Source organism: Chelmon rostratus, chromosome 18, assembly GCF_017976325.1.
Source record: "Chelmon rostratus isolate fCheRos1 chromosome 18, fCheRos1.pri, whole genome shotgun sequence".
Lineage (NCBI taxonomy): Eukaryota > Metazoa > Chordata > Actinopteri > Chaetodontiformes > Chaetodontidae > Chelmon > Chelmon rostratus.
Window position 1 is genome coordinate 8,504,007 of NC_055675.1, and position 12,531 is coordinate 8,516,537.

A 12,531-nucleotide genomic window follows, 5' to 3' on the forward strand; every position below is an offset into this window, starting at 1 on the left:
TCTCATCATCCTTACAGTACACCAGGGCTGGCCACACCGGATGGTAGCCTGATGTAAGCTGTTTTTGGGTGTGTAATTGTGTGCTCGCCTGCAACTTTGCGTGCAACAGCAAATTGCGTGGTCCCACCCTGCTGCGTGTTATTTTTGTTTTGTTTTCTTTTGTCAGGAGTGTTTTCTCAGCACGCAGGACAGTAATTGTTACTCACTGGCTCCTCGGAGAAGCAGCGGCAGCGGCAGACTGGAGTCGTGCAACCTTAATGTGACGATGGTTCCTCGGTGTGAGGCCTCCATGACCCCTTCCCTTACACACATAAACACACTGGACTCCCATTCTCTGATAGTCTTGCCCTCCCCTGAGCTTCAGATGGCTTACCAGGTCCTTAATCTGTCCTCTGAGTGACATCACCCTCTCCCTGCACCCTCAACTCCCCACAGGACAGCAGGGGAGGAAGGAGGAGGAGGGAAGCGCGAGGTGGTGGCCACTGGTGGTTTAGGGAAGGTGAATTAGCCCGGCAGTGAAGCGTAGGAGACTTAGTAGGAGCAGCCAGTATCAGCCTGACACACTCCGTCAGGGGCATGGCAGCGGGCACATTGGAGGAGGACATGCACATGGAGGAGCTGTTGGACCAGGGTCTGGGGATGGAGGAGACGGCCCACGACCTGCTGAGGAGGCCTTTACTGAAGGAGAGCTACCACAGCGACTCACTGCTGGCGCCCGACACTGACTTCATGACAGGTAGAGAGCCGAGCCAGTTCAGCTGCTAAAGGGTCAGCTCACCCAAATACATTTCTTCATTTTCTCTGTGTAGTAGATGTGGAGAGTTTGGTTTTATGTGCTCGCTCCACACCTCTCTTCAACAAAAGCGAACAGACTCTTCAATGTGTTTTTCATGACTGAAGCACAGCTTTACCTCCTTACTAAATCACATTGCATGTATAGTTTGCACAAGTTACACATTCTGTATGTGTCACTCACAGGCCCAAATCACCCAATCTAAATGACATTAATCTGGATTAGTTTAAGACTAAAGTGATGGCCTGTGTTTTATTTGGCATGCTGTAACGTCTAACTTTCACTTCTAACTGCACAACAGGTGTGTCTCAAAGGAATTACATGGTTTATTTTTATCCTCATGTTGCCCTCTGGGAATATTTCAAATATTACTCACGTCACACACATACACACAAACAAAAAGTTATTTCTTTAGTGAAAATTCTGCTGGGATCATGAAAGCCATCAAAAGCCTGGTGACAGAACAAAAACTTTTCTTTAGGCACTTTTAGTCAGAGCAAGGAGAAAAGTTATATTTCTTCATTTGTCATATTGGTTGATAATGGTAACTGGTTTTGGCCTCACAGAGTCCTCATTAGGGCAGAAATAGTAGAAAAAGATTGAATACACCAAATATCTTCTTCCTCTTGTCTTTGGCATTGGCACCATAGGCTTAACCTGTTCAGAGCTTTATTTGCACGAGCAAGTTGAACACTTTTCCAGCATACCTGTCCAATGCATCACATACCACACAGTCAAACTGTGAGTGCTGGAATGTGCCTTGACTGAGGAGAGTGAGGGAAATGCCCTCTCCCCGGGGATATTACTATCAGTGGAGTAATATGTGAAGGATTGCTTGTGCACAGAGGCCTGATGTGTCAGCATGCAGGGTGCTGATATGAGCAGACAGATGCTGTGCCTTCATTCAGGAAAGGCCATCTGTGAGCAGAGATTAAAACACTGCCCCTCTATGCCTTAATGTATTTTCATTTTGCTAAGATGCATAATAAGTGTATTTATTTCCAAACTGTTGGTGCCATCCTAGCTATGTGCACGCGTGTGAATGTGTGTGTGTGTGAGTCAGAACCACAGAGATAGACCCAGTGCATGTGTTTATACGTGTGTTTACATTTGCATGAAAGGCATCCGGGGAGCCTGCCTGTTCTTTGTATAGCTGAGTTAGTGAAGAGATTGAGCTTTGGGCTGCTAATTCCCTTTTACAGCACTGGGATTATGTGCTATTCTAATCCCAATCCCATATGGGGCCGTGGAGGTGGCACGAGGATGATGTCACGGCCGGGACAAGAGGAGAAATAGAAAATTACAGGCCTGCCCAGAGTCACAACTCGCCATGAGAGGCAGATTACTGGTGGTGGCTGCACGCTTGAACAACTACACCGAAAGTGTTCGCCCACAGCAGATCGTCTCTGTCAGGAGGAAAATGTCAGATCTCAAAAGACTTGAGAAAAATCCATTTAACATCAGAAAACATGCCTTTTAGAAAATCTATAAAGGCAGGCTTTGAGGCTAAATGCTAAACTAACCCCCACATCCCTGTCACAGGGATTTTAAACTGGATATAAATTGAATTATTAATGGTATGAAGGTACAGTAGATATGTTAGAACATTTTTTTTCATCTGATTGAATTGTCAGTGTTTTGGTTAAGCTTTCACACTGCTGTAACTGGAAGTAGTAAAAGATGGACTATTCAGTTAATGTCATCCATCACTTTTAGCTATGCTGACCATTAAATCAAGTTAAATATTTCACACATGTATCTGTTCCCAACTGTTTATCCATTGCTTTTGGCTGACTATGTAGACCGTTATCCAAAATGTTTAGCTGTTTCAACCATTGAACTGTTGTTTTTAAACTAACTATTTCAACCATTTATCCAAAATTTTTAGCTATTTCCACTGTTAAACTGCTACTTTTCGCTAACTATTCCAGCCGTTCATCCAATACTTTTAGCTATTTTAACTGTTAAGCTTGTGTTTTTGTAAACTATTTCAACTTGGCTTGCTAACCAGTTTTGTAGCTAGTTAGTTAATTTGAACTAGTTTTGGACACTTTATCACATTGTGTTAAAATGACTGATATGAGCTGATTCTATATGGAATTATTTTTTTCAGATCATGTTTTCATTTTTTTTCAAATAAGTTGAACTACTTTGCAAAAGTATCCCCTGGTTGGAAATCATTGATTTAGTACAAGTAAGAAATTGCATATATGGACACAGATTGAGTAACTGATCCCTTTTTTCTTATAGTCAATCTTATCTGAAAAGGAAAACCGCTGGAAAAAATGCTTCATAACATGACAGCATTTCACGGCTGACTCCTGTTTCAGTGCGTGTTTTGTGCTCACTCTGCAGCGACAGTAGAGCATGCACAGGTTTTCATTTAGCCTCCTCCTCATCCTCCCTGTTACTCGCCGTGACCTGCGCTGTGACCTCAGTGGCTGTGTGGATGCGCAAGATGTTTACCGCAGCACGACACAAGAACAGGCCACATTTCAGGTTTATGTGCGCTGTTTCCTCTCTGTGACTCCATCCCTCATAATGACATGGGGCTTATGTGTGGGGGCGGGGTCAAAAAGGCTCAGTCTGAGGGATTATCATTGTACACTGCACACCCACACCCACACACATGTACAGACAATTTAGGCTGAATTGGATGACTGCTGAGTTTTTAAGCATTATCAACCCCACCCCCACCTTTGTACAAGCGCATACCCTGAGCAAAAGGGCTTTAAGCACTGTCATACACATCGCAGCGTCCCAGAGCGTGTAAGGCGACCACCAAGGAAACGTGTGAGGATCAAAACATCAGTGACCTCCTCTCCTGCTGCAGATACTCTAATACTGCTCGGACGCTGCAAACAGAGGCGGACCAAACACGAGGAAGGCTGCTCCGAGTGTGTGTGTGTGTGTTTGTGTGACCTAAGTGGAGCAGAGGAGATGAGATCTTAGTGGACGCAAGCCAGTGGATCAAAATCAGATGGAGGGAGAGCCGGTCTCCTCTCTGACTGGAGCCAGAGGGGGAAAGAGGAGCGAGAGGGTGTGCTCGCGAGAGGAGAGGAAGAGGAGGAAGACGACGGGTGTGGTGGAGGAAGGCCCCGCCGGCCAGCAGAGGCACCCCGACTGCTCCTCAGAGTCCAGCGTCTCCCACGGTATCACCTCTGAACTGCTGTTGTTGATGACTGCCAGCAGCTAAAGGAAAAATGGAGCAGAAGTTGATTGAAAAAGAAATCATAGTGTGTTGGCTGAAACTGTTTTGGGCGTGCGCTCAGCAACCTTTGTTTACATGCTGCTGGGTGATGACAGTGTGGATGATCCGCTGAGTCCAGCTGTGCTGTGACCTCATTAGCTTGATTTCTGGTAGATGTATAGACACGAGCAGAGGATGTTAAAGAGCTTATTCCTCCCTCTGCTTATATTTATATCTTAAGTCTTAATTCTGTGGCTCAAGGAGTATTTTTTTTTATGTTTTATTTCCTCTCAGACCCTTTCTTTCTTTCTTTTTTTTTACATTTCAGGGTTTTTTTAGTGAGTTGACGGTTGAAAAGTGCATTTCTTACTTTGTGTCTGGGGGATTGTTTTCTCTCATACTCAAGATTTCCCCTCACCAAACGGCCGTATGCTTTCAGTATGAGTCAGCTGCATTTTCATTTCTTTCTTGGCATCTTTCTCTCCCTCTGTGTGTGTGTGTGGTTATGCATGTCACCCCTGGTTAACAAGGTCTGTCTGACTGTTGCTCTCTGAGTTTGCTCTTTCTTTTGCTCTGAGAAATCTGCATATTTAAACATATTTATGGTTTGGAGGCTTGCAAAGATTCCTCAGATTCCTCTGCTTATTTTAATGTACTCGCACTATTGTTAAGCATACCATCAGATTTGTAAAATCTATCTATCTATCTATCCATCCATCCATCCATCCATCCATCCATGTTCTCACTCTGTTTTCTATCCTTCCCTCAGATGACCGCAGCTCGGCAGCCAGTGGCCTGGACGTGGCCGACCGGCTGACTTATCTGGAGCAGAGGATGCAGATGCAGGAGGATGAAATCCAGCTGCTGAAGATGGCTCTGGCCGACGTCCTCAAGAGGCTCAACATCTCAGAGGAACACCAAGCCGCTGCCGGTGGCAGGAGACCATCGGGTGCCAAAGGTGAGCACAGATCTGAGTGTTAGTCAAACCAGTGCTGTTCACTGAGGCTCAAGTGCACAACTGACTGAAAACAATAATAATAATAATAATAAAAATAACAGTTATAACTGTATGTTGGCAAACATTAATGCCTAATAAATGATACATAATGCAAAAAAGAAGTGATTTAGAGTTGTTATGTTCACTATATATCTTAATTTGTCACAACTGTCTGATGTCTAAATTTGAGGGATTCTTGCTCAGATGTGTCTTTTTAGGGTGGTAGCCAATGATTATTTTCAATATCAGTTAATGAATTTCCTTGATTAATCAATCGTTTGATCTATAAAATGCCAGAAAAAAAATCATCATCATACAAGACAAAGAAAATCTTCACATCTAAGAGGAAACATTTGCCATTTTTGCTTGAAGAGTGACTGAAACAATCAAATAGGTTTATTGATTAATTAGCAGATGGTTTCAGTCCTAATAACTTTACATATATTATATATACTTCATATAAAAAACATCATGTTTTTGAACCTATACTGTACTCAAAGACACATATTCAGAACATGAGAAACCTGAAAAAAGCATCCAGAAAGTCAGTGTAGGAAACTTGTCTCTTTCAATTTCAACAAGCGCCTTAATTTGTGCAGACAGCAAACAAAGCAGTCACAACAATCACCACTAACAGGAAGTCCATATATTCATACTTAACCCCGTGTGTGTGTCCCTGCAGCCAGGCCAGTTTCTCTCGCTCTGCCCTCCAGACCGCCCATGGTGACCTCCAGCGCTGCCTCCCTGAAGAAGAGCTCCACGCTGCCCTCCAGCGCCACAGCCAGGAACTACAGCCCAACACCTCCCCGCAGGTAAAACACCGCTGCTCAGCCTGCAGGCAGGAGGAGTCACATAGTCTAAGATCTACATGCAATAAAAAAAAACATTGTGTTGTAGTGCATTTCATATTTTTTATATTTTTATTAAATTATTCCTCATCTGCATTTGTACAAAAAGGTTAACATTTTTACACTGAGTCTATATTGAAACTTCAGCCTCAGATCTCAAGCTTCAGTTCTCATTATCCAATGTGCAAAAGCAATCAGCAGGCGCTCTCCATTATCCAAGAAACACCGCGCATGGATGCTCAACAATTATTCCAATGCTCGCTTTTATTTCAAAGCAATAAAGCAGCAAACCGTTCTCTGCAGATGTCTTCCTCTCAATTACCTTTCAAATGATAGCACCATTAGATAGCATTAGTCAGAGAGAATGATGGCTTTCTCTGCGGTACCTTAATCTGCTACTTCTCTGTCTGGGTAATTGCACAGAGAGAAGTAAATCTCCACTCACTTAAGGCCGTCCATTCAGTGTTAGGATGAAGTGAGGAGCATCATCATCATCATCACTATAGTCATCATTAGCAGCTGTGTTTCATTTCCCACCACTCTGATCTCACCTTTTCTTTCCACTAATTAATCTCACCTTACCTTCTGTCTTCTTCTCTTGCATTTCTTGCTTTCAGTTGCTTTGTTGCTTTAATTCAATCTTTAGCCTGTAATTATCACATAGATTTAAAGTAAAACATATTCGACATACTCATCGTTACAGTAACATGTTTGCAGCCAAGCCTCGTTTAAAACCACAGTGCTTTATTTTAAGGTCTAACAGCTTTGACAAATATGTCAGGTTGGTTTCCAAGGAAACCTGTTTAAATAGAAGACATGTGATGTGTCGCACCTGTAGAGATACTAAATCATCTCAGATTTTTTAAGTAAAATAGATGTATGATGTATGAAGATGTATGTGTGATGTGAGTTTGAAGGTACTTAAAGGAAACTCTGAGAACTGTGTGCATCAAAGTGGTTACTGAGCCAGAAGCAGCTCTGTGGAAGTAAATTAAAGACTCAACTGAGCTGAAAATTTTAGACTTTTGATTACAGTTCAAATCTGAAACATTTAAAAACACTGAATTTACAATCTATATTCAGGTAGTTACAATTTAACAGCATTCAGTGATTTAAAAGGTTAAAGTTCTTCCTGCCTTTGCCTTCATTGTACTGACAGAGAAATAAAAGTGCACACAAGACAAGTGTGGAAAGCATTTTTTAGTCCTCCTGTAAAGGTTTGAACTTACCACATCCTGTGACATCAGTAAAGTGAACTTTCTCAAACCTCGTACATACATTTTTTTTATCATGATCGTTATTCAGTGGGTTTTCTCTGTATTCTATTTTCATCCTTATTTTTATTTTATTTTTGCTATTATTATCAGCTGGCTTATATTATTTCCATGCAGTGACTTTTTCTGGTATGGGAAGCGCTTGGTGCCTGTAAAACACTTTGAGCTGCACCTCCCATAGAAAGGAGCTGCACAGAGAAAGTTTCTTCTTCTTATTATTATTATTATTAAATATTGTTTGATTTCCATGGGTGAACTGTGTGGCTTATGAGTCTCAGTTACAGTACTATAGATATGTTTGCATCTTTAGATAAAAGCCTTGAAGCTAAAGAGGCATCAAACCAAAAGAGCCCTGACCTTACAGGACTTTTTCCTCTTCCAGTGGCGTGAAGAGCCCACTGGGTAGCGTGAAGGACAGTCCATGTAAGACGGCTAAAGCACGACCCACCTCTGCAGCCTCCACCTGTAGGAAACCTCAGGAAGGGTAAGAAGCTGTTCTCGTATTTCTAAACCTCCATACGAAAGACCAAATAATAAGATTCAGCGATTCTCTCTTTCTCTGTCACTCTGTTTCTCTTTGTAACAGCAGCAAGTCCAAGGAGGCTGCAGTGAGTGTAGGTAAGTGAGCACGCTCCTTGCTTCCCTGCAGTTGTTCTTTCTCCAGGCCTCGTAACAAGAATGTGAAACAGCTGGTGACAAAGCCTCCACAAAAAAAAAAAAAAAAAAGACAGGGGATTATGCAAAAGACTGACACGACAGCGGTGTTGATTGCTACATGTAAATAATCAGACCTCTCTGTATGTGTGTTATTTTGGTGCAGGGACAAGGCGGGTGACACACTGCAAAGGTAGGATTCATCCCCAACAACATCACAGGAAATATCTTACACCTATACCAGCATTCAAAGTGGAGAGCATTGTGTTTGAGCTGTTATTTTGTGCCCACCCTTCATTTTTTTCACATTTCACCATGACTTGTGTGCCTTCCCTCACCCTTCACCCCTTTTCTTTTTTTCTCATCTCCTAACCCTGATCCCTTTAAATATCTGCACCTCCCACCTCTGCTCTGACCCTTCCTGCTGGCCACCCTCCCCTCTGCCTCTTCACTCGCCCTCCTCACCTCACTTCACCACTTCACTTAGTGACTATGCAGATCTATCTGAGCCCCCTCGCAAGAAAGACTGGGTCTTCTGAGACCGGCAAATCTGTGGCGGCGGTGCCTGCCAACAGCGGGCCCACAGCCACACCTCAGGCGAAGGGGGGCAGCAAGCCGCAGGCGAGGAAAACAACCCCGTCCTTCACCTTAAACCTGCAGAAAACCACGACGAGCCAGAGCACTGCGGCGCAGGACACATCCACCTACAAGAGCCCCATCAAGTCGCCCAGCCAGTACTTTCAGATTTGTTACTGAGACAGATTTACTACCAGTGTTTCCCTGCCATTGAGTGAATCAAACCAAACCAACCACTTGAACAGAAACTGCACAGAGAAAGACATTCATCCAAAAAAAACAAGAAATTGATTATAAATGGGAATGAGTGCACTTCTTAAACCACAGGGATTTTCCTCTGCACGTCTTCCTGACTTGGTTGCAGTTGTGCATGTACAACATGAGCACATTTTGAGTTTTATAGCAATGTTTTATGCCATGGTTATTCATTTCAAAGATAGTGTGAAAGTTCATTGTCATTTTCAAGTTGTCATAGGTCCATTCCTCACCTGCTAGTACCTGCATATTGTTTCACTGAATGCTTGTGTTTACTGTAAACGTTCTCTCTGTCACTCTAGATGTCAAGTTTTGAGTTTGTAAGTGAGGATGAGTGTCCGTAGGCGTTATTGAGCTCAAACTGTGTTTGATATCAGTGAGTCTCTCTCACGCCTGTGTGCTGTGATGTTTGTAGTTTAGTCATTAATGTTCCACTGTGAGCACAACTAATACACAGGATGTACCAGGATAAGTGAAAAAGGCTCATTCTAGTTCAGGACAAACAATAAAAAACTATGATCACTAATGGGTTGGCTTTCCCCTGTATTATCTGCCATTAAGTGAGTGAATGTGTGTGTACGCGCAGGGTGGAAAATCACGTGCCATGACCTTTTCAGTCGGATAAACAGTCAGATGTAGACTTATGGAAAATGCTGGAGCTGTGCCGGGTATAACATTTTCCACTCCCACTGTGAGAAAAACTCCACAAGAGGAACTTTTTAGAATTTGATTCACTCCAGTAAAGCTTGAGTCAAAAGCTGATTACACTAAGGTGCATAACAACTGGCCTGGTGGCACATTGTTCCCATTGTTCCAGCAGGTTCTTGTACTCCACTAATGATCTACATCTTTTCAGACTGCACTGATAAGATGTGTCACAGTAAGTGATAAAATATGAATACTGATAATGAGGAAACTATTTTAACATTATGTGGAAATATCTTAACAATGATAAACCCCTTATTTATGTGAGGCATGATAAAGTGAGTGAGCGCCAAGTGTCCACAGCCTTAGCGCCCTCCTGTGGCGATAAGGACCAAAACACAGTGATCCTGAGAGGAAGGTAACATCGTGTGGGTATCAAAGCTGCACCAGTAAATTCAGACTAAACAAAACAAATCAGCGCTTTTTTAAAACAGGGGCTTCTCTTTTTCATGACCTGAGAGTGGATCCTCACCACTATGTGAACCACAGTGGAACTTTCTGTGCACTTTAGGAGGACCTCTGCTGGTGAGAAGGCAACACTGCACCAGGCTTGTTTTGAATGCCTGGGATGTAGCATGAGCCTACAGTATCATAAATTGGTGCAATGGGTTATTTGTAATTCACAACCAAGTCAAAGCATACAGCAAAATATATTTTATTATATAACATGTCTTGTTGGCAGAGGTTCTGTCTTGTGTCAGCTTTTATCGAAACAGATATGCAAAGCGAACTTATGTGCAAGAAAGACACATCCCAGTGTGATGTAATCCACAGGACGTGGTCTGCAGGTGAAACTTTTAGGTTGTTTTAAATGTGATGGGGTGCATTTCGTGGACACTCAGCTGAGCCTGTCAGCTCTCCATGTGAGGAAACAGAAGGAGACAGATGTTAGCTGGTCAATCTTGGCTGCTTACAGGTGTGTGTCTCTGTGTGTGCCACATATTGTCTGTCTGTTTATATTGCCTACAGTATCACATAGCCTCTATTCCCACACAGAGACTGCATAATTCTGTACAGCAGCTTGTGGTGAAGCCTAAATCATCAGGAAGAGAGTTAAAAAGGTAATATCAGAGAAGAAGAAATAGGATGTGGTGACTTTAAAGTGAGTGAATACCCACATTATGGAAATGTTACACCGATTGGAAGCAGTTAATCTGAAAATACCATGAAATATTTGTCTTTGAGTACAATATTCGGTTCATTCATGTATTCCAGATATCAGATGGACGGAAAACTCTCTCTCTCTCTCTCTCACACACACACACACACACACCATACAATAAGATAACACTATTTCTGCAAGGTCTTAAAGGCTTAAAGTATTTGTGGTAATCGTGGTATTTGTTTTTTATCCAATCACTAACCACTAATATTCCTCTGAAACTATTGTTTTGCTGTGAAACACAGCAGGGTGTGTGCTACTTTTCTCTAGATATGTATAAATACAGATTTTTATTATTATTATTATTCTCTAAGAAGTGTTTCTTTTTCATACCTGCCTGCGCGGTAGCTGCATCACCACTCCGAGGGCGCTACCGTGCAGCAAAAGCAAAAGCACCAAGACATGAATATTTCAGTGGACTGCTCCCTCTCTCTCTCTCCCCCCCTCTCTCTCTCTCCACATCCAGCCTCCCAGTGGTTGAGGGGAGGAAAAGATGGCACCACAGAAGCCGCTGTCAGCCACTCCGCCCGGCTTCCCGTCCTGCGGACAGCGGCGTGCCGCCCTCTGAGATGGCCTCGACCGAACCACCAGCCGCCTGACACGACATCGGAGAACAATTATTCCTTTTCGCAAGACAGACCTGAAAACTGTGGGCATCCGTGTAGCATTTTCCACACCCTGTCGCCTTTTCCCACCCTCACATCTGCACATCCAGCCGGCTGCAGGGTTCGCTGGCAGCATCGCTGTTTTTATTAAAACATCCGAAGCTGCTGCTGGATCTGGATCTTTTTTTCTCCACGAGAACTGAACTCAAGGACAACGCACTGAGCAGACAGAAAACATTATTCGTCTCATTCAACCGGGCAGGAGAGGAAGATGAGGTAAGCAGAAGCACGCGTTGCTCTTTTGCTGCACAATAAAGCGCAGACTGCTGCTATTCTACTGCGCATTTTCATGGGACACTAAATGATATAGCAGGATAAGCCTAAACATCCCATAGTCGGGCTTTTTGTGCGTTTCATCTGCGCAGATTCATTCAGAGGCCTGTGACGTGCATGTCACCGCAGCACAAAAGGTGTATCAGAGGAACACGCGCTGCTATTGACCGGCAGGTCACCTGTTGGCCGACAGAATTTAGACCTTTAAGAGGAGGAGTGGCTGGTCTGAGAGCAGCACATTAAGATTCCCACAGGCGTGAGTACAGAGCGACAGGGCTTTGATGAAAACAGCTAACATCCCTGACTCCAGCTCGCACTGTCATGTGTCACGTGGAGGTTGTCTGCAGAGAAAAAGAGGTGTTGTCATGGAAACCCGACTACACGTGCAGAATTGTTAGAAGCGTTGTGATACTTAATTGCGACACATAGGTGATGACTGGCTTTACATTGGACGCACATGTTTAATTCCTTGAAGCATGCTAGTGTATGTGCACGCGCATAGCCGAAACCCACATGCGCATGCACGCGCACACACCTTCTCTGCCGGGAACCAATCAGCTGAAAGTATTCATTACAACATCCAGACACAGCTGTCTCAGGCATGCAAGCGCTGGCTTTAGTGGCTGACTACAAGAGCCTATCACGTGAAACTTTACTGGTGGGACCCAGCCATGCAGCCAATCAGCTGCAAGTCTGCTGGCACATAGATGTGGGTGGGTGCCAGCACTTGGCACAAGTTCAGTATGAACAGGAGGAACCATGAGCTCGCTCTAATTGCTGTTGGCATTGAAATCTGTGTGTGTGTGTGTGTGTGTGTGTGTGAGTCCCAAGGTCAGAGTGGGATTTTGACCACCAGGGTGCCCGAGGTCAGAGTCTCTTTTCACAAGCCCCCTATCACCCTCTCACCGCTTTTCTCATCTCTGTCTTGTAGTGATGGTACCAAACACTCTCTTATGTGGCATCACATGTGCCTTTGAGCGGGACTCTTTATCCTCATGCAAGTTAAAACTGTAGCCTGCTATATGAAAGATGGTAAATCAGACACACGCTTAATAACTTGACCACGTGGGTATGTTTGCAGATACTCTTGTTATTTCAGGTTTCGTCTGACGGCCACTTAAAAACTCAGCTGTGATTTA

General features: G+C 43.6%; 1 protein-coding gene across 1 annotated transcript; it reads left to right on the top strand.

Moving 5' to 3' along the window:
- Positions 1–576: 576 nt before the first annotated feature.
- Positions 577–9,079, top strand: LOC121622252 (echinoderm microtubule-associated protein-like 1). The gene is made up of 7 exons (XM_041959166.1): positions 577–736; positions 4,753–4,941; positions 5,663–5,792; positions 7,485–7,586; positions 7,692–7,720; positions 7,923–7,949; positions 8,244–9,079. Exons 1-7 carry the CDS (start codon positions 577–579, stop codon positions 8,510–8,512), a joined length of 906 nt encoding a protein of 301 aa, XP_041815100.1. The 3' UTR covers positions 8,513–9,079.
- The last annotated feature ends 3,452 nt before the right edge of the window (positions 9,080–12,531 follow it).

Bases quoted from the DNA above. Each gene is read 5' to 3' on its own strand.
- LOC121622252 (XM_041959166.1), top strand. From the start codon at position 577: ATGGCAGCGGGCACATTGGAGGAGGACATGCACATGGAGGAGCTGTTG. The intron at 7,721-7,922 runs GTAAGTGAGCAC...ATTTTGGTGCAG, and splicing joins GGAGGCTGCAGTGAGTGTAG to GGACAAGGCGGGTGACACAC. The intron at 7,950-8,243 runs GTAGGATTCATC...CACTTCACTTAG, and splicing joins GCGGGTGACACACTGCAAAG to TGACTATGCAGATCTATCTG.